The 25,180-nt window shown below is 42.1% G+C and overlaps 1 protein-coding gene across 12 annotated transcripts in view; it reads right to left on the bottom strand.

Annotated features, from left to right (window-relative positions):
• Nucleotides 1-25,180, bottom strand: part of ZMIZ1 (zinc finger MIZ-type containing 1) — a 361,777-nt gene that overhangs the window by 45,665 nt on the left and 290,932 nt on the right. For all 12 annotated transcript variants that reach the window (XR_011326825.1, XM_069796202.1, XM_069796192.1 and 9 more), the window contains one exon: nt 8,575-8,719. Coding sequence is in view for 11 of the 12 variants with exons in the window: in XM_069796202.1 (XP_069652303.1) it covers nt 8,575-8,719 (145 nt within the window). In the remaining variant the exon portion in view is untranslated. The remainder of the gene's footprint in view (nt 1-8,574; nt 8,720-25,180) is intronic.

Genomic DNA, 25,180 nt, shown 5'->3' on the forward strand with positions numbered 1-25,180 from the left:
AAAGTACCATGCTGCTCAGCAAGAGTTAGTGCGTCTAAATCTAACCCCTGAAATTAGAAAAATGCATCAGGCCAAATATTGAGATTAATTCAGAAGTTTCTGAACCTGCAAACACCCACACCCCCCTGCATACACACACAGTCCTGCTACGTTACACATTTCATATATGTCCATGCACACGTGTGTGCGCACGCACGCAAAGATACAGAGATAACGCAACTTATTTCTGTCCATGTGGAAAAAACGATCACAGCTATGCAGGTAAGAAACAAAAATCCTACTGAGACCGGCTCCTGCCTCAGAAGAAGCAGAAAGGGTTACCATCGTCTGACATTATGGGACTACAGCATCCATCCGATCAAAGGAAAAAAAGATTAAAGCATCACACCCAGTTCTATTGTCACACAAGTAGACCATGCAATGCATTCCTACAGCCCAGATTACAGTTACAAAATGCACCGGTAACAGCCCTGTTATTAACATGCCACCTGTTACCTTTTTCAAAATGCTGAAATTATCTTATGATCGTTTTCAGCTTGACAAATGCAGTTTAATCTTTATTGCATCTCACAGCACAGACCTGCTTCATCCATGTCTTATTTATCTCACGTGTGTCGGAATGCAACCCCGAGCCCTCAGTCCCCCCCTGCCACCAGGCATTCCTTCTGCTCTGCTTTATCAATATACCTGGGTTTCCATATCCGACTGCTCCTTTACAATAAAAAACACACCCACCCAGTATTCTACCATTGCCTGTTGCCTTGGTAATCCAAATGCCTGGGTACTCGCTGATTATCGGCGAATGAGACTCGCATTGTTCACACCGCAGCGCGTCTGCTATGTTAATGTGAGATAATGGCAGCCAGAAGACTCCTTTTGTTCCCAGCTTTGCTGTTTATTCATAGTGCCTGGAGGTCAGCGACTGCTACAACAACCGGGGAAGGAACCGCTGAAAGCGTGAGCAGATTCCACTTCTGCTTTTGCCTCTGAGACAGGGGGAAACACGAGCAGCCCCGCACAGCGAGAAGGGCACTGGGAGCTCTGCAGTCTGACTCACGCAAGGTGTAGCAGGCGGCTAGGAGGAAGATTTGATGGACTTGCACTTCCGAGATTTTAGACGAAGCTGATTTACGCTCCCCGACAACAGAAAAAACCGCTTTCTTCAAGAGGCGCGGCGGGAAGGAAGGGAGGGAGGGAGGGGAGGGGGGGGCAGCACAGCACCACCGCAACTCACTGGAAGCCAGCCGGGCTGGGGCTCCGGGGCTGACCGAGGAGCGGGGAGCGGGGGCGCCGGGGGCAAGCCCCGCCGAGCCGAGCCGAGCCCCGCCGAGCCGAGCCGAGCCGCGCCGCCGGCCAGCAGCCTGCCGCGGGCAGCGGCCGGGGCGAGGGCGGCAGCGGCTCCCGCAGCGCGGCAGGCGCGACCGGGCTGAAACCGGCGGGCCGAGCCGGGTCGGGCCGGGCGCCGGCTGCCGGGGCGGGGGGGGGCAGCCGCCGAGCAGCCCCCTCGCCGTGCGGCGGCGCCCGGGGCGGGCCGGCCGGGGCGCGGCAGGGCAGGGCAGGGCAGGGCAGGGCAGGGGAGCCCGGGCAAAGGACTTGGCCGGCGAGGGACGGCTGCGCTTCGAGGCGCGTACAGGGCAGGTCTGAGAAACGTCTCCCCGAGCCGCCTCCGACACTCTGCCTGTCAAAGTTGTTTGGAAATGCTGTTGCTGACACAGTGACACGGGCAAACAAACCATCACATCGCATCTCCCCTGACGTGGTAAGTGGGAACGGAGAGCGTAAACCGACTGTGGTACCTTCCCCGCAAACTCAGCTTGGCGGAGATGAGGACATTCGAGAAGATGCCCCGGCTGGTGTGTGCTAGTCCTCATTCCTGGACAGCCCTTTCACGGGAAGAAACCACCGATTCCTGCTAAAGGCACTGTCAGTATCTAATTAACGTCACCGACCCATCTGCACAGGTTGTTGATGTGGTCTGTCTGTTGAGCAGGCTTTGTTGTCATCTCCAGTGAAAACCGGTCAGGAATTTTTTAGCAAGAATTTCTAACCCAGTTTCTTTTAGTGAAACCATTAGAAAAGCCCTCCATCACTGCAAATAGCAATGACTACTTCCTTTTCTTCCCATTGCGGTAATAAAGAGACTCGAGAACCCAAGCGTATGGGAATAGCAGGAATTTAAAAATGACAAAAGCGTATATCAGGAATTCACTCCTTTTGTAATCTATTTACAGGGAAATCCTGTGGAGGGTCACATTTTCATCTAAGTGAAGGAATGACAGATACATGTAAAGAAAAGGCATCAAGAAAAATACCAGGTTTTAGACAAAATACACATTTGTGTTCCCGTTGCCAAAAGAACAAAAATCTTGAAAAAAGACAAGGTATTTTCCATCATTTATGCCAGTAATTTTTTTTCTTCACTCCACTGAAAATTGAAAACGTCGCCAGACTGTAAAACTCCCTCCCTGCTTAGAAGCCATGTCACCTCCTGGCAGGCAGGCTGGAGTGCGATGCTAACCGCGTGGGTACCCAGCAAACAGCTACTCACACTGAACTCGCCCTGTGCGAACCAGGGGCTGTCCCTCCTCCAGCCCTTCTGTGCGTGGAAAGGACTGCTAAACCTCACACGGGGACCTGACGCTGCGTTGGTTGGAGGGCACTGCTGACTTTGTTCTGATGTTCCCTATCCAAAGGTACTCAATCCAGTTAAAAGACTCCCGATGATTTTAATGAGTTTTGCATCAAAGAGCTAGGCAAAGTATAGCTTTCAGTGTCACCATGCGGTTATCATGCTGACAGTCAAAATTGGTAAAAACTAGGGGTGTTGCCGCAGCTGAATGATTTTTAACTCCAGTGCCATCAGAAATGAGTTGGTTTCATTGAGAACAAGTGACAGAGGGAACCTTCCCAACACACTGGAAGAAGAAAATCACCTAGATTCATCTGCTTTTGAGAGCAGCCCTCATGCAAAGAGCATGATACTACTGTGATTATCGCTAAACAGCAAATTGCAATCACTTAGACATTTTCAGGAATTGGATGTTCAATATGGCCCAAACACTAGAACGATAGCTGCCTTTTCAAAGGTGTTAGTTACCATATTTTAAAAACCAGCATAGACAGGGCAAAGCCTGAGAAGGTCAAGATTTTGCCTCAGTCAGCAGACATACCTTAAATACTATTTGCCCAGCCTTTACCAGGATTTTAAAAATATCAGCTGACACTTTTTAATGAAAAGTAACTTTAAAAAAAAAAATCACAAAACAAAACCCCAAAACTTTTAATCTAGTATATACAATGCTTAGAGGAGAAAATGTAGAGTATGTAACACTTACATGTACTTATCAGAAAAAGTCAGCAAAGTATAGTAATTGTGCTGCTACATATTATTCTTATTGCAATAGCACTCACTTTGACCCTCTAATCAATACAGAAGCCCTATTTTCACATCTGTGTAAGGAGCTGCACACCCAATAAAAGATGATCCTTATCCTATACCTTTTACCAAGCATCTGAAGAATATATATTTGAAGAGACGTTAAGCTGTCCATTATTGTTTTCAGAGACCGTGTCTCAGTCTCTCCTGTTACCACAAGAATAGACCACAAAATTATCTCACCTAGAATGAAATGCAGATTTTTCACATTAAAATATTACAGATTTAATTATTAACAGCTAATAGTTACACATTACCAGTTTGCAGCTAGACACTACTAATCATTTGCTTTTAGCTTCAACGTTCTTTCAAGGTTTTCTTCCATCTCCTCCCCGTAATAAGCGTATGCGCTAAAACTAGTTATCAGTGGTTTCACTCAGAGGACAAGATAGGCAAACAAATTTTGGGACAGTACTTTCAAGCAATTAGTTTTGTCTTTACAATGCTTAGAGCATCAGGGGCCTTACTTAATACTGTTCTGAACAAACCTTGAGGGTTTTTTTCTTTAAGAAATGGCACTTCTGCAGAAACATTTTTGGATTCTGAACTTTTCCCTCATTTTCTCCTGATGGTGGATTTTAACATTTGTTGACAAAGGAAGACAGAAGAAAAAGAGAGGCTGCTCTTGCAGAATTAGGAGTAATACAGGTTGCTTTACTGGGTATATTCTCTTATATTAGGATTTACCATCTGTTCAGTTCCTAATTATATTTATTTCACAACTTCACAAACAGAAAGATGAAAACGCTTTGAAACAATCTTATCTTTCACCTGAAGAGTTTTGATTTCTTTCACAAAGATTGTTCCTGTACGCCACAGCCACACGCAGCAACGAAGTGAACCCCGACTTCAGATTGATGTCTAAAACATGCACAACGTGCCTGTTTTCACAGAAGTGTGTATATGCTGCACCTGACCTTTCACTTTAACCATTTCTCTCACCCAGACATTTTTAAAGTGACCATCACTGTTAAAACCGCCTATGATGGCAAAATTGAAAAGGCAGCAACCTTTGCAGCAACTCTAACACTGTTTCTACTAGTATGTTATAGCCAGATCACTCCTGATTCTTAACAAACTATCTAAAAGCCAATCCTAACCACCCAGTAAAAATGCAGACACAGAACTGCCATTCTTTTCCAAGAGCTCCTACTGATGTTGAAAGTTCAGCTCTTAGTAAAGTTTAAATTGGAAGAAAAAAAGGGACAAAACAAACACTAAAATAAGCACCCTTGTAAAGCAAGTCTAACCAATAAAGGGTATTTATGGCAATTGCCTGAACATAAAACAGTAATGATAATAAATAAAGCACCTACTGTAATATTGAATTACTACTTAATTTGATCTACTGTTTAATTTTCTCAAAACCTCTAGCACTAAGTAATTTGTGATAAAAATAATTTTAACTTCATATTTTTCATCAATCTTGACTGCCCTATACAGACATAACTACCCTTTGGTCACTAACTGCAAGGCAGCTGGCAATTAACTTAGAAGCCAAAATTTGGAGCGAGAGAGAAGACAATAAGAACTCGACAAATGCTCATGATAATATACCAAACTGCAACCAACAGCTGTCTATTTTCAGGTGGTTTTGTTGACAAAGTAAGCTTTGCTACAAGCTATGCAAGAAATGAGAACCCTCCTAGGGCTTGCATAGGTCAGATCCACCTTAAACTGAACTAGGGTGCAATTCCCGCTGGGACTGACGGAAAATGTACCCATGTCAAGGAAGATTCAATTTGATCCACATGTAAAGGCCCACCACATAATGCAATGAAGTGTTAAGCAGGAACTTGATCAAAGCAAAGGAAGGTATACAATGACAATAATTTGTACTTGCATAACAGCATTTGCCAAAGACCTTATATTCATTTAAAAGTAAAAAAAATCAGCCACCTTGAGTAGTATCTGTTATTACAGACATTATGCCAGATCAGAAAACTACAACACAAGAAAGTTACATTACTCCCTGCAAGCTATAAAGCACGAAATTTCACTCCTATGCAGAAGGGCCAGCCCAAAGACTACCGGCTCTCTATAAGTCCCCCATAAATCCTTTAAGCTGGATTTAAATTAGAAGTTATACAGGATTAAGGAGGTGGATAGGTCTCATACTGGTCCTTCAGTACAGGAGTGAAGTTTACCCACATGAATCAGCAAAAAAGTATAATAATAATAATAATAATAATATCAACAAATCTCACACTCAAGTTTAACCTATTATTACACTATACTGATTTAAAAAAAAAAAAAAGTTGAGGGGTTGGTTTGGGTTTTTTTTGAGAATCCAGTGGTCATGCTGTTCATAAAGCACAGGAGTTTGCAATCCAATTGACCACCCTACATTAGGAAGTAGGTATTTAGCTGAATTTTTGTTCTATATGCAACAGTCGATCATTCTGTTAGTGAAAAACTAAATTTAGAAAGAAATTAGCACGATAGAGTCCTTACTCTGAAAGCACTTGTTGCATGTGCGCACATCCTTGTATGGCTTATATCCTGCTCTCTGTAAGTGCATTTGACCAACAGTATCAATATCAAAGCCCTCTTTGATCTGTCTACTTCAGTTTTCTCCCACAACTCAATTAACTTTTTAAAAATAAAAGGTTCTCCTTAAAAATAGGCCAGACCTGAATTCCCTCCAGTGTATGTGAAGACAGTTTCTTAAATATGAATCCTTAGATTTAGATTCTTGTGATGTATTCTTGAGTCAGAATTTATTTTAAATAACCGAGGCTTGTTTCAACTTTGAGACTAAGCAGCTATGTTTCTGTAGTGCCAGGTACATCGGGATTCTAGTCCTTGACTAGAGTTCTGGGTAATTTTGTTCCTAGTAAAAGCAACAGCAGAAAAAGCTCTGTGTGAACAGGGGTAGGGTTTTTTTTTGTCTAGTGATATTCGGCAGCTGACATGTATCTTGTATTCCCTCTGTTAAGCTACATAAGGTTCTTGAATATGCTCTTGGTTGTTCTAATTTAGTATCTAATTCTTTTATAAAATTTGAAGTAGCCGGCTACATTAATTTCTTGTAGGAAATGCAAAGCATACTTTTTGTTTGTTTGTTTGAATTCACACAAAAACCTTGTCAATTAGAGATAAGATCCTGTGAACTTTAATACCAAGCTTTTGACCCAAACGTAATCTAATGCAAATACAAATGTTGCTTCATCAACAGCTTTATCACTGGGATTGTACTTAATTGCTTTTCATCATTCGTTTAATTCCAACAAACAGAAAACTCAATTCTTCACCCATACTTCACTACTGTCTTATAGACTGATTATAAAACATCCATGAAAATAAACAGTTCCAGCTGGAAAAAGAAGTTGGAGAGCCACAAGATGTCTCATTCTAATGTGCCACCTGAGAGATTTTGAGCAGTCATGGTTATGGCTAAATTACAGATGAGACAACAGCACACACTGAAGCAGTGATGCAGGTATTCCAAATCCCTAAGAGGCTGCTGCAGCTATTATAGATAAGAAGTTATGCCACAGAAATTATGTTTCTAGACGGGCATCTCATAGGTAAACAGCAGTAATTTAGAACTGACTCCCAGTGCCTTCTTCAGTAAAACATTTCAAGGGCAATACTCAAGAGAAACTTATAGGGACTGTTTGATACTGGGCAGGATGTTCTACTATTAGGTAGAATATTGGGTAACTTGGTATTGCCAGAAATGCTGGTATTTAGGTTTAGCAGAAGAAAGTATTTATTTTTTGACATGTGACAGAGTTTCAGTGGAAAACTGCCATGAAAGAAAACAGTTGTGCCTACCTTATCTACTAATGTAGCACACAGTCCCTGTGAGATAGAACAGTGCATTCATCCTTACTTTATAGACTCTAGGGGAACAGAAGCTAAAAGGTTGGATGAGAATCAGGCATCTAAAAAACTACAAAAGTACACCTAAGAGAGTGTATACACTGCACCACACTTTCTCTGCAGACTGGCCACTAATTTCACCTTGGCTTCTGCAAAGCTTCTCTGAAGTGCAAAAATAAGTTATTTTAGAACAACAGGTTTTCGGTTTTGTCTTTTTTAAAGTGTGTTTACAATGAATCATTTCATAAGCAACTGAGAAAAGAAGCAATCCAGGTACTCTGAAAAGTCAGTGATACTGTATTAGTTATACCACAAAAAAGGACTTTATTCTTAAGGGCTATAATAAAAGACATAGTGTTTGCATGGTTTTCCCATAACTACGACACAAATAAGGAAAAAAAACCCAACCTCAAACCAAAAGTGATTTCCAGACGAATTCACACATGCAAATGCACTGGTAAAAAGATGTCCCTAAGCTCCATTCTAACACAAAAGTTCAAGTTACTTATGCTACCATGGAATCTAGGTACAAGGAATTTAGCCTCACCTGCACTTTTACAATCCTTTACTAACACAAGTGCCCTACATTAAAAACAATTTATACTCTTTGTGATGGGGAAAGAAAGCCTTGAAAAAAAACTCCCAGAAACATAAAGCATGAAATGAATGTTTAATCCTGTCTACAATTACTCTTCAGCTTTTGCCTTGACCTAGGGTCTGCAGACAAGAAATACAAATACTGCTCCTCTACATAATTTGGTAATCAAAAGCTTCACATCTTCAGCTTCTTCTAATGTCCTTTAATGCTCACATTTTCCCTGCATTTGTGATCCTCACCTGATGTAAGGCGGTATAGGACATTCTCCCATCTATGGCTACGCTCACTATACAAATGTTTTGTATACAATACGTTTCCAACCACACTTACAAAAACAGAACATCAGTGAAATGTTTTCAACCTCAAGAAAAGCCAGTTGTATTTAAATAAACGGTAGGAAAATGTCTGGTGAGAGACATGTAGAAGTTTATCTCTAGGGCACAACTTGAGGTTTGAAACCAAGCCCACTTGATCTGAGCACAGATTTGAAGATGGAAGCCTCACTTCACTATGCACCAGGCAATAGTGAAGACAAAACCCAAGTTTATTTAGTATTTGCTGTAATTACAGATCCCCTGTTGTCTGTAGTGCTGTTCAGTGCATGAAACAGTGTAGCTACCTCCATCAATGGTAAGAAGCATTTCAATTAACAAATCTGTCATGCGGTACATCTGTACAGGCTGCCACTCTTATGGACTGGGCTGAGACTCACCTATGAGAGAGGGTAGGTTTCATGGAGCTCATAGAGTTCATGGGGGGTTGCATGGGTAGCTTCCCTGGAGGATCGTTCTGCCGGCTTTTCTGGTGGCGAAGCAGCAAGAGCCGTCCCAGCTCCTCACACCACGACGAAAGCAGCGCTGCACAAACGGAACACAATGACAGTAAGTGCACAACTGAAGAACCGCACAGCTGAATGCAGATGCAAGCTACTGTAACAGGAGTCACAATCTGAACAGACAAACCCCAGAAGTTAAAAGCTTGTCCACGAACCACCACTCACATTATTATCCTATCAAACTGAGTCTGTAATTGCCCTACACTATCATTACAATGTTTTTACACAAGTTAACAAACACTCTGCACAGCCTGGGAGGCACAAGAGAACTTGTCTGAGCTGACTGGCACAGAGATGAAGAATGGATGAGGCACAAGGACATGGGATAGCTGTTGTGAGTGAAAAAAGACAGAGAAGAACTCATTTCACACTAATAGAAACGTAACAAAAACATACAGAAGACATAATTCACAGAGGGGAGCAAAGAACAACAAGATCTCTTTTCTGTTTGGCTATTTTTGTGCAAAAGATTAATTGGAGAGGCATGAAGAGAAACCCATGTCCAGGAATTCATTTCCGAAACTGCTGTCAGCTACCAGTCTTGAATAAACAGGAGAATATGGCCATACTGATGTATGGATACAAAGTTAGGCACTTAAGTCTATATTTGATCCAGCACAACCCCTAAATGGGTATTTCCATTATGTGCCTCATCTTCTGGTCAATGAGGGTAATTCTGTGCTTACAGGAAAATCAAGCTTATAAACTATGAAGATGCAAAGATTTCCTAGAGAGATGAAAAGCTTGCAATGCCCTCTGAAAATATGAAAGGGGCCATTATCTCTGAAAACATGGCCTCTCTCTTATGCACCCACACTCAGAAAAGACCAGACCCTGTTACAGAAACCACCTACTTTGCATTAAGCAGAGCCCCAGAAAGTGACTGCAGGTGAAATCTGGCTCCCATGAGTGCACTCAGCCAAGACATCCCACTGAAGCCTCCAGCAACACCCGACAGAGCCTCAGAGCTGCCTGTTTAATTCCAGCATCAGAAGTGGCTCTGGTAAAAAGTCACCAAGGTATGACACGGTGAAGAGTTTCACCAGAACAAAGTGCAAACTAATTGCAAAATTCTGCAGGTGAAGAAACGTTCTCAAGTGGAAGTGCTTGGGGTTTTTCCTTCTTTAAAGAATGCTTTATAAAACCCTCAGAACAAAAAATGCTTTGTATTTAATTTTTAACTAAGTGCTCTCCTGAGGTTTTATGAACCGAACACAAATCAACAGATTGCACAAGTCGGTGATAACCAGAAAACTACTCGAAACTCAAGCTGCCGCAGCGGTTTAGAGTTAGAGAGCTCAACATGTAACTTTAGGCTTGCTGGTTTAAAAGAGACAAGTGCAGAATTCTCTAAATTTGAGGCTTTTATTTTTCAGTTCTTGTTTTTCTAATGGTTGTCTTTTCACCAAATAGCATAATCGTAAGCAGTAGCAAACTATCATTTCAGGGTACACCACCTTCTTTTTACAGTACCTACTCACAGGTACTGTTAACACAGAACAAATTCCAAAGAGACTAACTGTAAAGTCATATTTGGGGGGGCGGGGGAGAAGGAACCTGCTTTGCCAAGAATACCCACAGATATGATTTTTCAGTACAGAAAACAATTGGAATTTCTCAAATTTAATGGCCACACAAGCAAAATACTTAAATCCCAGGCCATTCTTGTGAATTAGTCACACATTTGGACAAAGGAGAGGTGGTAATTTCATTGCATTTATCAAGTGGAAGGTCAAGAGTGGTGTGTAGGGAGGCATTTTAGAGCTCTGCTGTGACGAAAAGGGGACACCGCTCCTTTATGTAACTAAATATGGTCATTCGGAAATTGTCAGCCTCACATGTAGCCTACAGAAAGCGTTCCCCAGAGCTCTGAAACGTTCCAGCAATGAGTGTCAGTCTAAGCTGCTTCTCTATTAGCCAAGGAATCTGTCAACAAGCATTTGATCAAATTATACTCACCTTTTATCCCTGGCATATCATTACTAATGTGCCAGTGACAAAGGCCCCCCTCCCCCTTTTCCAGCTGCCTGGAGATACAAATCCCTGCCTTGTAGGGTTTCTTCCCGCACACCATGGCCACTTGAGCTCTGAGAAACACGAATAAAGTATTCTGCTGAACGCTAAACGCAGCCGTCGCAGAGTAATAGTGGATTGCTGAGCACTTCCACAGCTGAGTGTAATTACTACAGCATCAAATGGAAATCGTCCATCTTAAATGAGGCTTTGATGGGAGGAGGGAGCTGCTCCTTCTGCACACCTATATGCACTTGACAAATAAGGTAAAAGCAACAACCCAACGGGTCTGAGGGCACACATCTGCAAACAAAAGCCAAACCTGCTTGGAAAAAAAGCAGAGAACTCCAGGAAAAGGAATATGCCAATGAGAGAGCATTGCTTTGGTGAGGCGAAGATAAGAAAAGATCTTAATGAGTTATTACTACCACCAATATCCAATACACACATTTATAAAAGTGAAATATAAACCATCAAAGAACAAAGAGGTCCTGAAGATAAGCTGGACGGTTTCATTCTACAAGTTATCTGGAGAGGACTCATGTTTTTAGAAACTAAGAGACTGAAGGTATAAAACGTAGCAAATTTACTCATCCCTATCACAGAAGTCATTACGGAGAGGTTTAACCTCTCCTCCCCCAGAACATTTCAACTCATGTACCACGTATAATAATCGCTCTTTTCCCTGAATCGGTGTTTGTGCATGGAATGAAAACAGAGCTGTTACCAGTCCCCCTCTATCATGCTCAGTAGGAGCAAGAACCCTCTAAAGGAATCTACTCTCCTCTGCTGGAAATGCTGGGGCAGCCTCTCATGTCCCCTGCCCCATCCACCTCCACCGCTCTGCTCTCCGCTTGGTAAGATGAATATATACCCCACACGCACATCTGGTACAGCTGGCTTCTGGAGAACATCACTTCCTGGGCTATTCAAGCAAGATGAAACAAACTCAAAATGAATTTACAGATTACACTATTCATCTTTAGTGTACTTAGTTACTGCTTTTTATGCTGACAGTATTAGGCGCATCTCAACTCATTTACACTCAAAGCACGAGAAATTCAGTACCCTACTATAATGAACAGATAAAGCAGCAAGCACAAAGGACAGCTACAGATGGTGCCAACAGTCAGTCTCTCCCTCTCATGGCACAGCCAAGCAGCTGCTTTTTCTCCCCCCCTCCGCCCCTCCTCCTTGTACAACAGGAGCACAGATTTTGCAGATGGACCATCCACACCGTCTCTCGCAGCCTCTTGCTGCGGCAGTTTAATGATCAGATTTAAATCGTGTTCCTGTGCTGCATTGCTACAATGTCCCTTGCATATAATGATGTGGCTTTCCTGCTAAAGTTGAAGTCAACTGTTGCAATGGGAAGAAAGGAAAAATCCTTAAACACGCACCCCCCTCCACCCCCGTATGCAGCCCAGGTGTAAAATACAACCTGGTTAATACACCAGAATTGACGTGTTCAACCCTGTTCAGTCACAGGGCTCTGCCAGTTCATGCCAAAAGATGCAAAATAATGGCAATCAAATGACATGCTGACAATTTAAGTGTATTCACACATTTATTTGGCTTAAAGGGACACACTCTGGGATGATTGGTGCAGTATTTGACCTACTTTTCTCCATCTGCAAAACCTGTATCATTCTTAATGGGATTGCGTTTTACTTTAAGCGTTGATGCATTTTCATAGGAATAAATCAATACGGATTTGCTAACAATGACTGCATTAGGAAACCAACACAGAAATGAGCAGCCTCAGCTTTCACATCTGTGAAACAGAAAAACAGAAAGATTTAAAAATAAGAGAAATTTCAATTGCGAGTAGCCCAAGGGGTTTCTCTAAGGAAGCAAGAGAAAAAAACCGTTCAGAGATATTCAGCTTGCTGCCACCCAGTCCCATTTTTGTTTGTCCTTTCTCTGAAGAGGACCAGACGTTGCAAGAGTGTGTCTCAGCACAGAATGTGACTGACCTCTGCTTAAAATACTCAGAAATACTCCCACACACCCAGAGTTGGCCACACCTTATGTCCTTCTGGATACCTCCAATAGTTTTAAACACTTTCATTGAAAAAAATCGTAAGATATCACAACGTATCCACACTGGGATCATGGGGACGAGGAGAGAGAAGGGGGCTGGAAGGCAAAGATTCCCCCCACCCCCCATCCTGAGTCACATTTCAAGCATTTCTCTGCAACCACAGAGCTAAGCCTTGCTTGAAAGAGAAAGGAAGCAATTGTTATTTAATCCCCTGCCTCGCCTCTAGGAGCCAGGTCTTTAGGAACGTGCCAAATACCACAAGATTTGTGACACAATTATTAGGACTGGCCACATCCCCTGGTACTGTTCCTTTCCTGTGAGGGCCCTTTTGTGCCGAAAACCTGCCAGGCAGTACAGAAACAAAGGCCTCTGCTGCCCGCTCCATGGCACCGTCCTGTCCCTCAGAGCCATGCATGCCTGTCACCCAGCAGCAGCATCACAACCACTTTAGAAGCGCCGGGTCCTTCCATTAGGAACACCAAGGAGTTCAAGCTGGGGGAAGCCATGGATCACGCCCAGGCTGCCCACGCCACTTCTTTCTTCTTGACGACAAATGGTGTCGGTATACTTGCAAAAATTACGTGATGGATGCTGATGGACGCAGCTCAAAGGATAGTTTATAGCCATAGCATCGAATATTGGTACAGCCCATTACAATCCCTTTTGGGCCAGGAAACAGAAAGGGGATGGAAAACAGGGTAAGCGATCAATGCTGCCCCATAGATTCACTAATTCATTTCATTAGCTGCATCCACACCAGCACCGATAGCTGCAATCCTGTTAACTGACTGATTTAACTCGGCGCGGTGCAAAGTGCTGTAGCAAGCATCTCCAGGTGAATGAGCCAGTGGGCTCCCTAGAAAGCAAAATACAGAGAAGCACGGTGCTAATCTATTTACCTATTATGATACCCTAGTATTAGTTACAGCTTATCACCTCAGTAAATCGCTGCCTCTTGTTAGGGAATGTGCTTAAAGGTGCAGCAAACTGTTATTTACAGGCAGACACTGTATTTACAGCCACAAAGACAGGTAAGGAGAGGATAGGACAACAGCTCAGTAATTTCAATGCCTTCTGCTTCCCGGGAGACTGCTGGAGGAGCACAATAGGATTACCGCTTCCTTGCTGCAGTTAAGCTGCAGTAGATAGTTCAATAGGCAGACCGGCAGACCTGTATTTCTTACTCACTGCAATGAAAATATTAGGAAAAGAGGAGGAGTTTGATTCAGAGACCTATCTATTCAGCACTGTCTCACTAGTTTGGTTTTGTGTCTCAGAAGGAAAATCATTTGGCTGAAAAGATATTTACAGCATAAGTAAGAAAATACAGCATTTTTTTGCAGATCATATCCATTAATTTTATATTGCTCTTAGAAACAAATTTGTATTTTTTACATGGAGAATTCCAGGTAAGTGGTATACAGAGCTACCGAGGACTTTCTATCCTCTTCTGTATAGACTGCAATCTAAATACAGTTTTTATAAATCATCCAGTGAGATAATTTGGTGGGGCGGAAAGGGAAGCAGCGAAGAGAAGAGAAGGAGAGGAGAGGAAATAACTATTGTCTTGGTTATTTAAGAATGTTATTCCTTCTATGCAGAAAAATGGAGACTATATACTGTTTGGAAAAATATATTAAAAATGTTAACCACCTAATGCTCAATGTGCTGTAATATTAGATAAATAACTTCAATTGCATTAAAAGGATGGAATCTTTGTCCACAATTTTGGGAAGCAGTAAATTGGATGTTCTCCTCGTGTTTTAAAAGCCATTTTGCTTTTAAAGAGCTGGGGAAAAAAGAGAGGGAGAAACTGGTCACCACAAACTATTTCAAGGACTGATTTTCCTGCAGCTCTCCTCCTCACACACTCCAGCAGAGCCTGGCAATGGCTGGCTAACCTGTTGGACAGGCAGTCCAGGCAGGAAAGCAAGGCCATAAAGGAAATGGGATGTAACTATCCATTAGGAGAAATTCAGAGTATGCGTGTTTGCCCCTCCTCTTCAGTTCTTTCAAGGTGCCGCTACATGTCCTAACCCTGTGACAGGCAAGCCCTACCCCTGTCATTACACAAGCTTCTGCTCTGTATCTGCCTCAAAGCCGAGAGCACAAAAGGAGTATGTATAATACCAACTACAAAGCCGAAGTAGTCATTTCTCAGCAGCCTGGCTGTTCAAGATGGACTCGCAGTGGTTCCCAGGGAGGCCACCCCTCCTCCCAGGCCTACCCCTCTGGCTGCCAGCAGATGCCCACTCCTCAAGCAGGGGCACAGGGCACAGAGCCAGTGCTTGCTCCCAGGTGTTTGCTCCAACTCGTCCCGGGAGGCTTACACCCCAGCTGGCTGCTTTTTTTCAAGCTGCTGAGGACTCTGCTTGCTGTTCTCCGTCAGGCAAAATCAGTGATGTTAGCTTAAACAGTCCAAGTAAACAAGCTCGATTAAACTGACTGATTTTATCTGAAGTTGAAAGTACCAACACAAACTTGCTCCACTACTATAGTGAGGAGAGCAAGTTGTATCTTTGGTACCACCTCCAAATGCACACAGGTGTAAAAAGTGCTAGTCCCAGCGACTGCACAGCAAACTGTGTGGAACTGAATTCTCCAGCAGAGCAAAGGGGGTGGCTGGCTCAAACCCTGCTTTGGGAGGCATGAACCACCCCGCTAATTGCAACAGGAACATAAAGTCAACAGCCACGGTTCAACAATGTCAAATGGTATGATACGTGTTTCTACCACTAATATCCAAGTAACGTCCTTTATCACCAATGCCTCCTTCATTACTATAGCTACAGCTGTGTCCTGCAGAAATACCCAGCTTTGCCCCACTAGGATCTATAACGCAGTTATGTATTATCATTAAAAAGCCAAACACCACACAGGTTTGTAGCAAAATAGGTAACACGGGGAATGCCTAATTAAACTGAATGTAATATCAAATTAATTAACAGAGGTTTTACTCAATAAAACCCTTACTGTAAACCTGAGAGTTATCTAGCATGTGCTTTCAAGGATGCTGCATGGGAGTGACACCATGTACAAGTCTGGTCTTGAATATGGGTCCAGCTTGCCTCGGCATATCTTCAGCTCTTCACAAATACCTTTCAAGACATATATATATATATAGGCTTCCCCAAAAGCTCTTGCCAATTGGAATATTACAGGCTGAAGACACGGATTTGAATACTGCTATCCTCATCCCATGACTTCAGTGGAACTGGGATTCCCCAATTTCCTTCTACACTTGCCAAAACTTGGCAGAGCATCTTACCAGATTCACTACATTAACTTTGAAGTAATACATTATAAAACATAGCAACAATGGCTCAATTTGGCAAGCACAAAACACTCTGTACAGATCCAGATAAAATACGTAAGCATCTTATTTAGGCTTAGCTGTACCCACGTTGCTACATCTGAAAACATGCCCCATTATAAAAAGACGACAAAGCTGGTGAAGGGCCACCAGCAAGTGAATTTTGGATATGGCTTTCCAAAGGAAATGCACTCCAATAGCATTAGGCTGCTTGTTTTCTTACTCATCCAATTGTTGGTTTCACCGCTTAGATTTCAAACAACAGTGTCTTTCATTACTGCTATACGCTTTTATTTGGTAATGCCAGTTCTAGTCATCAACAGATTTCACACATAATACAGGCATCTGAAAAATGGAAGTGACTCACTTTAACCCATCTTTGCCTACATTCAAACTGGTGACCTGTAGGTGAGACGCTCAGTTTTACTTAATCCATCCTGAGCCCTCCAATTACTGCTGTAAACAACTCCTGAGCTAACACTACCACTAACACCCAAAAGTGCTAGAAAAAAACACCAAAGGCATTTAACCAGAGTTTGAACACAGGGAATCCATGCACAATCAGTATGGCAATGAAAGTCTGGAAAAGGGAATATCTAGTGGCTGTCTTCAAAAAAGGGAAAGGAGTAACTGCAGAACTGGAGGTTCAGTTTCCTACTGGGGAAAAATAACCCAAACTATTCAAAAGGACCAAGAGGAAGATAAAAAATGAGTAACAACCAAAATGGATTTGTTAGGAACAAATTACACCCCACTTCTGTACTTTCTTTATACTAGCAGACAAGAGACCTCGAGCACAGATTAGTTTGATTTCAGTGAGGCCTCAGTTCTGCTTTACATAACATTCTTACAAGTAAACGCAGGAAATAAGGTCTAGCTGAACACAACACAAAATGGCTGGAAACTTAAGCTTACCAAACTATTAAACCAATGATCAGTAATGGAAACAAGCATTATCGGATGGGGTTTTGCAGGAGCTTGTTCTGGATCTGAAATTACTGAATGCTTCATTTATGGATATCCGTGATGCAGACGGATAAAGGGCTAAAACATGTTCTTAGTCAAGGTACAGATGGCACAAGCTGGAAAGAAGCATCAGTTCACTGCAGAAATTTGGTGTTGGAATCATCTTGAAAAGCTGGAGAAATGGTCTGAAACTATGTCCAACAGGGACAAGTACAAAGTATGACACTGTCCACCTTCCCAGCAACAGGGCGAGAACCACCTCCGAAGGCAGGAATTCTTGGAAGTGGAGCTGAAGGCAGTAGCTGTGCAGTGGCTGAGCCGTGACATGCTGCTGCAGTGAACTCAACCAGCCTCCTTGGCTGCATGAGTGGAAGCCAAGTCTGAAAGATGTACAGTTCTCCTTTCACTCTACCCCACCACAATGTGCAGCCACAGAAGGGGGAGAAAAGTCATCAGAATAATTAGGAAAAAAAAGTATCACTATAACCTGCAAGAAAAGATTGCATGGAGTAGGGCTTTTGGTGGTTTTGTTTTGGTTTGGTTTTTTTTTTTAGAAGAGGAAAGATTGACAGCAGTATTCCAATCTACTGAGTAACAAAGCATTATCCATATAACACAGTAGAAACACCAAAATATAATACACAAACAGATAGAAAAGACACAGGCTAGGTATTAGGAGCATCCTAATGATCCTAAATACCCTAAAGGGGTAAGTTGAGGAATTTCCATGAATGGAGATGCTGTGGAAAGGTCAGATAAATATCCAGCAAGAATGGTATTAGGGTTTCCTCAGGCAAGGGGGCATAGCATACATGACTTTTTGAAGTCCTTTACAATGAAATGAATCTATGATTGTGAACATAGGAATTTCAACCAAACAGCCTGCATTGGAAAAATATTTAAATCTGGCTTCTATTTATAATTATTACAAAAAGACAAGAACTGTAAAAAATACTTAACATCTCAGTTCCAGAGTGGGGTGTTCCTGCAGAGACTGCTGAAGTGGCAATCCAGCTACATGGCTTGCTGGCTAAGTTTTGAAGATGAAAGAAACCGAGAGCAGGTGATGTGCTGCTGAAGGTCACACCATTTGTGACAGAACGAGTCCCAGAACAGAGATGATCATACACCTTTCTCTCTTTGCAAGGAAAAACCACAACCACCACATCAAGGGGTTACTGCTCTGTGCCCGCAGTCTCTGTGCCTGCCATGGAACATTTTCAAACAGCAACTGTAAAACATCTGGAGAGGCTTTCAAGGAGGAAAAAAAAAAATTACAAAACCCACACAACCAAAATTTATAGCAGAAACGTGTTTCCAAAGTTAACATTCTCAGAACTTCTGAGAAGGACCAAAAGCTATTTTAGGAACTTTTGCTTCTTGGTTCTGCAGTCTCACTCTTTGCTTTAATTTTACATTATTTTACATTTTTATGGGAAAAGAATGTTTTATCAGGTGTCATCAGAATTTTTTTATTTTTGTACAATTAGTGTAATACAGCCTTTGCCAACTTCTCTTTAAGTACTGAAGGAAAAAAAATGTTAAGTTTTCAAAGTTGGGGGTTGCAGGACCATTTTTCACACTATACAAACTTCAAACTTGCACAGAACTGAGCTGACAGCACTCTGACCCTATCCCTGCATCTTATTTTTCACTCTGAAAGAAAAATTACAACTATGTGTAAAATAATCTCTATGTGCTGAGCATGAAAACAATTAAGGACATCAGCAAAGAGAAACTCAGCCTACAGGAGTTTTTAACTTACTTATTTCTGTTTGAACAATGCTGAGCAGACAGACATGCACATGCACTGCAATTTCAAGGCAGCGACATTTCCCATCTCACTGCCCAGTTAATGCATTAAGTTTTCTAACAAAGTGTGCTGGTTTTGGCTGGGATAGAGTTAATTTTCTTCATAGTAGCTGGTATGGGGCTATGCTTTGGATTTGTGCTGGAAGCAGTGTTGATAACACAGAGGGATGTTTCAGTTACTGCTGAGCAGCCCTTACCCAGAGCCAAGGCCTTTTCTGCTCCTCACCCCACCCCACCAGCGAGGAGGCCGGGGGGGCACAAGGAGTTGGGAGGGGACACAGCCGGGACAGCTGACCCCAACTGACCAGAGGGACATTCCAGACCGTGTGACATCATGCTCAGCCTATAAAGCTGGGCGAAGAAGGTGGACAGGAGAACATTCAGAGTGATGGCGTTTGTCTTCCCAAATAACCATTAAGCATGACGGAGCCCTGCTTTCCTGGAGGTGGCTGAGTACCTGCCTGCCGATGAGGAAGTGGTGAATGAATTCCTTGGTTTGCTTTGCCTGCGTGCGCGGCTTTTGCTTTACCTATTAAAATGTCTTTACCTCAACCCATGAGTTTTCTCACTTTTACCCTTCTGATTCTCTCCCCCATCCCACCCGGGAGAGGAGTGAGCAAGCGGCTGTGTGGTGCTTAGTTGCCTGCTGAGGTTAAACCATGACACAAAGTCATTACTTCTCTTTTTCCCCTCTGTGTCCCACCAACCCCACAAAACCTGTTATCTTCCCTTTACTAGCAACCTGCTCTGCTCCTCTGGTACCAATCACCTTTTCTTGAGAACTGCCTAATTAATTAACATTCAATTAACATACCAAAGTTAAATGCCAAATAATTGTTCCGAAGCTGCACTGGGAACTTGGTAACTAATTTGAGCAAGAGAAGGGCTTCTGTACCCTGAAAGTTCATTTCTTCTAGCTGTGTCCGTTGGGCTAACAGACATTTCTCACCTCAAACACGGTTGTATTAAAGGAGCAGACTTTGTGAGGCATGGATGATCTTGTTAAGGCATTCTGATAACCTTTACAACACAATGTGCACTATGTTTATTTTATTTTTTACCAATAAAGCAAAACTAGCAAATCACCTATGCTCTGTTACAATTAGAGCCACACAGAAAATCAAGCTGGCGTAAAATAAGAAACATTCAAATAACCCTACCCTGATCTTCAGATTATTTTGATTGTATTTTCATGATACAACGTGTTCAGCAGCAATACCACCTTCAGGTAGCCCTGTCTTCTGCGGTCTGTGCCCGTGCCCTGCTGTGGCTTGCATGCTCCCAGCTGTGCTGAAGCGTCTCTTTGCATGACCACCCTGTGAACCTGACCAGGAATCTGATCTGGGTTTTTTTTTTGTTTGGCTGGTTTTGGGGGATTTTTGTTTGGTTGGGGTTTTTTGGTTTTTGATTCCCCACCCTGACATTTATTTGGTTTTGTTTTGTGTTCTTCCCCCAGCTAGATGAATTCCCTGCTGCGGCTCAGAGTCTGGCCCCAGCACCAAGGCTACGGCACTCTGCAGAGGCGGAAATCAGCCAGCTGTTTCTCTGCACAGCCAATACCCGAAGACACAGCTCCAATGCACGCGTACATGCCTCAGTTCAATTAGCTGAGCTACAAGCACCCAGCGGTTTTGAACATGAGACTTGTTTTATTTAAAAGCCTAAGTATGAACATTGGTTTTAGACAGATTAGAAACTGCTGTTTCCTTGTCTTCAGGGGAATGTTTATGGTTTTACATAGGTAGAAGTAGGTTATTTATGGAATAGGGGAGAAGTAAAAAAAAAGAACATGGCTAATTGCTTTTTACATGCATCTAGGGAAGAAGCCAGTAGAAATCACAGCCTACACTGACTTTTCAATACCTTCCTTCTCTCTGTCTGAAAATAAAAAAGAAATGGGGAAGAGGGAAAGGGTTATTTGTGACTACCTCATCCTATGGACATTTACAGAAGAGCAGCCTGCCTTAATTCTTACAAAAAGCATCGGGCCCCCTCTCCCTGCATACAAGTGCTATAATTTCAGGACTGGAGTGCTATAAGATAATGCCATCACTGCTCTTGCCATCTATAAATAACAACTGCATTTGGATCCAGCTGAGTCACGTGGAAAAGCTGGCCAGCGATACATACGTGTGTGAGCATGCATTTGGAAACCCAAATAATTCTAATAATCTTGCATGAAATAAGCTTTAGCTTTCCAAATTTAGCTCTGGTCCATGCACTCTCTGCAGCTCGTGTAGGGCTGCTATTATTTTTTTTTTTTTCCAATACTGTTCTTCCCTTTGAAGCTGCTGACTAGGGCATTAGTGGGGTATTGTGCAAAACCGTATCATGTGCTGCTGCGCAGACAGACTGCTCGGAGAGGCAGACAAGAATCAATTCCTCCAGCAGCTCAGCTAACCCTCCCTCCCCTCTCATTGACATCTTATCTCAGCCACTGAAAAGGCGAATGGGCCCGAGCGAGGCAGCCGTGGGGAGGGGTGGGCGGGTGAGAAAGCGAGACAGACAGCACAGCATGGATGCCACACGCTGGAACAGTTTTCCGATCTCGCACTGAACTGCAGCATGAGTCTTCCCAGCCTCTTGAGAATATTTCAGGCGGAGGACTGGGATGACAGAGAAAATAATACAGTCCTAATGACACACGGAACCAGGTTTTAGCACCGATTTTCTACAGCAAATCTGTTAAAGCAGTGCAAAAGGATGATTTTAAAAAAAGAATTAAAAAAAAAAATATATAATTTGGATGCTTAAACAATTCCACAGCATTAGTAACAAACACAAATAGGAAACCATTTCAGATGAGTTGTATGCGACTCCTCAGGGCATTTTGTGGGAAAATGACTAGAATACAACCTGACATGACCAATAGAGCCTGCAAAAAATGTTGTTTATCCAAGACTGTAATACCCACAAGACATTATCAGGAGTAAGATTTTCATCTTCAGAAGCTAAAACTGAAGAGAGCATATACTGAGGAAGAGAGGAGAAAGGAGGAGGGAGGGCAGCGAGGGACCCGGAGGATTTCCCAAGACTTCAAGCCCCGTTAATTCTGCAGAGCTTTTCACAGGGACAGCATTTCTGTTTCACAGCCTGTAGAAAAGCAGCAGTTTATACCAGCACTGAGCAAACATCCTATCTAAATAGCAACCATGTCTATTTTATGCTCACAGAACATCTGGATAAGAAGAATCAAAATGGACATCAGAACACCAAATATTACTGTAAAACACACAGTAAGATGCTATCCAAGCAGATGGTAAATAAAATTCTCCATTCTTGGTCAGAACCATTTTGGATTAGCTCCTGCTCCTACTGAAGTTGGTGGAAAATACCGTAAACAATTTTAGTGGCAGGAAGGCTGAATCTCTTATATTACATTTACACAACCGCTACCAATCTGATCCTTTTTTTTTTAAATACACTATTTTAAGTGTACTTTACAAAATGCGACTTCTTCTTTATACATTGATAAGTGCTTTCATGTTAGTCTAGCAGATGATAATTTTAATTTTAGCAATGTAAACTAAGAGATTATGTGGGAAAGTGGCTAGAAGAAAGGGTCAAAAACAAGAGAAATGAAAGCAAAAGGTAAGATAACATGTTAAAGAAAGATAAGGTTTCTGAAAGGTTAGAGAGATGCATTTATTGCCTACAGACTGTGCCTGGCTACTTACTGTCTGGGGACTATATAAATGCCTTTCACAAGCACGTAAGAACTGGCTCCTTCCATAAGGAACTTGAAAGAAATGCAATAAAAGTTCAAAAACAAGATGGCATGGGCAAAAATTTCTCAGGGAAATTAACACAGGAATGTTTTCTGGAAGGAGCTGGTTACTTGAAGGGGTTGAAAGAAAGAAGGCATTTGCAGCCAAGTATTAGGAAATTTTCTCTAAGGGGAATAGACTGAAGTAATTTTGAAAACACGAGGGTGGAGGAAGAGAGAGAACCCTCAAAAGCAACAGAAACCCAGGGAACAAGGACAGAGGGAACAAGGAATAGACCTGAGGGTGCTGGCTGTTTAATGAGAAGGGAGAATGGGTAATTATGCGGGCTCCAAGGTGTGATTTTTATTTTTTTTTCCCCTGCATACTTTTGGTCCTGTATTTTACCTTGAGAACAAGTTTCTACTACATTTTCTTCCTGCTTAGAGCCTGTATGTGTACCTCCCCACAGAACAAAGCCCCCCAAAAGCCAAATTGTCCAAAATTTGGCCAAATTCAAATAACATCTTCATCAATACCCCATCTAATCTTCTCTATTGCAATATAAATCAATCTGCATTAACAACCTGCAGTTCGGTGCTATGAAAACTAGAAATTACATCATTTCAAAATTTCATGTTTTAGATCATTTCATTGACGTCTGAGAAAAAGTTGTTCAGTGGAATTGCTCCTGCTTGTATACTACACACATCATCCCTCTACCCCTTCATCAGCACAACCCTCTTGAAAGAAAAAAACTGTCTGTTGAGAACATCTGGTTTGCTTTCTCTTGGATTTCACATTAATTGTTAAGATCAATTCAGGATACCAGCTCCAGTTCCAAAGGCTGTCAAGAAGGGTAAAAAAAAAAAAACAACAACAAAAAAAACCCGAAGAGGAGTGGGGGGTGGAGAAGGAGGGGGAAAAAAAGGAGAGAAAAAAAAAGAGATAAAAAAAGGCAGGCAGTGCAGCTTGACTGTGGTGTTGGCCAAAAAAAAAAAAAAAAAAAAAAAAAGGTAAAACCCCCATTTTTTAACTTCCTACACAACATAGTTGTTCTCTCTCTGTCTTCTGAGTCATATCTGTTCTCATGTTACTAAGAAAGCCCCACAGAGCCAGTATCACTAGGGAAGAACAAGATGTATTTTCCACAAGACTGTTAGCTGATTCCAGCTGCTGCAAAACATTTATTTTCAGAAATTATAAAAGAAGCAGAAAAAACATAGGGAATTTCAGGTTCCAGATACTTTAATTCATGAACTAGGGATATTTGGTGTGGAAAGGTAACAGCAGACATTGTCTGTCTGTATGTTTAGCAAGATAACTCTTGAAGGATGGCATTGTGTTTCCTTCTACCTTTACACAGTACTTACAGCCATTTGGCCAGAAATGCTATTGAAATTTCCAGCATGACCACAAAAATCCGATGGATTAACCCTAATACAAAAATTTTAAAGGTAATAAAAAAAGAATAGGGCAAAATATTTTCAAATTGCAAAATGCTTCAGTTTTTGGGAAGCAGGATTCAATTCTAAAAATATGTACATCTTAATAATGGTCTGTAAAAATTATTTTGTAGCAGCATCCTCAATCAGATGTTTTTCAAATGCAGAGTTGAGCACTGCCATGTGATCAAGACCATGCAGTCTAAAAGATATACATGTAAACAAAGCACTTTTTTTATCTGCAAGTCGCTGATAAACACTAGCTAATCTTCACCTAATCCTGTGAAGAGAACATCATCCCAGTTTCACAAAGAGGGAAGGCTAAGGTAGTGAACTAATCCTTTGGGGAAAATACCCAGGTTAGAATGCCAGAGAGAATAGTTACTGTCTAAAGGTACAGTAAAATCACATCTAGTTGCTGCCAGGGTGAGGGACTCTGAGGCTATGGACTGGTAGGTCTATGTGAAAATTTCTGTCCATTCTGATACATTTCTGCTGCCGAGACTATCCCCACTCCCTGATGGACCTTTCGGGTAACTGTTGACAAAAAGACCAGGAAGGAGAGAATGGGTTTGGACATCAATACAGAAACAGGATTTTCACATCTATAGAGCAGGGTCTTGAAAGGAGAGAGGAACTGCTCTGGAGGAAGATAATGCTAGTCATTAAGGACATATATTCACAGTCATCCATGGCATCCTGAAGAGGAGAGGGTCAATGCACTCAACATCAGATGTGGGATTAGAGCTCAGAGGCTCTTTTCCTAGCCTGGATGCAGACCACTAGACCATGCTAATCTGACAGGAGGAGTTCCTGCAAGGCAGCTGAAAAAAAGCACAGATGCATGTTGCAGGAAATAAAATGGGGATTCTAAAACCTCTTTGCAAATTCTTGCACAAGCAAATGTGCCACTGAGCACTACAGAATAAATAATAACAAAGTGGCAAAGGCTAAAAATCTTCCTTTTTTAAGTGGACTTCCAAGCACGTGCACATGCTGGGAAAGTGCTTGACTCTGCAGCCTATTTGACACCCAGAGCAATAACCACAGAGAACTCCAGCACCAGTCCAGCGACTTGAGCCAGAACATTAAATAGAGAAAAGAGGGTTCAAAGCTGAAGCCTAGGATCAAGCAATCAAAGCTTTGAAGTGAAATAGTCTAGTTCACTGCAGTATTTATAAAAGGT

Source organism: Haliaeetus albicilla, chromosome 11, assembly GCF_947461875.1.
Source record: "Haliaeetus albicilla chromosome 11, bHalAlb1.1, whole genome shotgun sequence".
Classification (NCBI taxonomy): Eukaryota; Metazoa; Chordata; class Aves; order Accipitriformes; family Accipitridae; genus Haliaeetus; species Haliaeetus albicilla.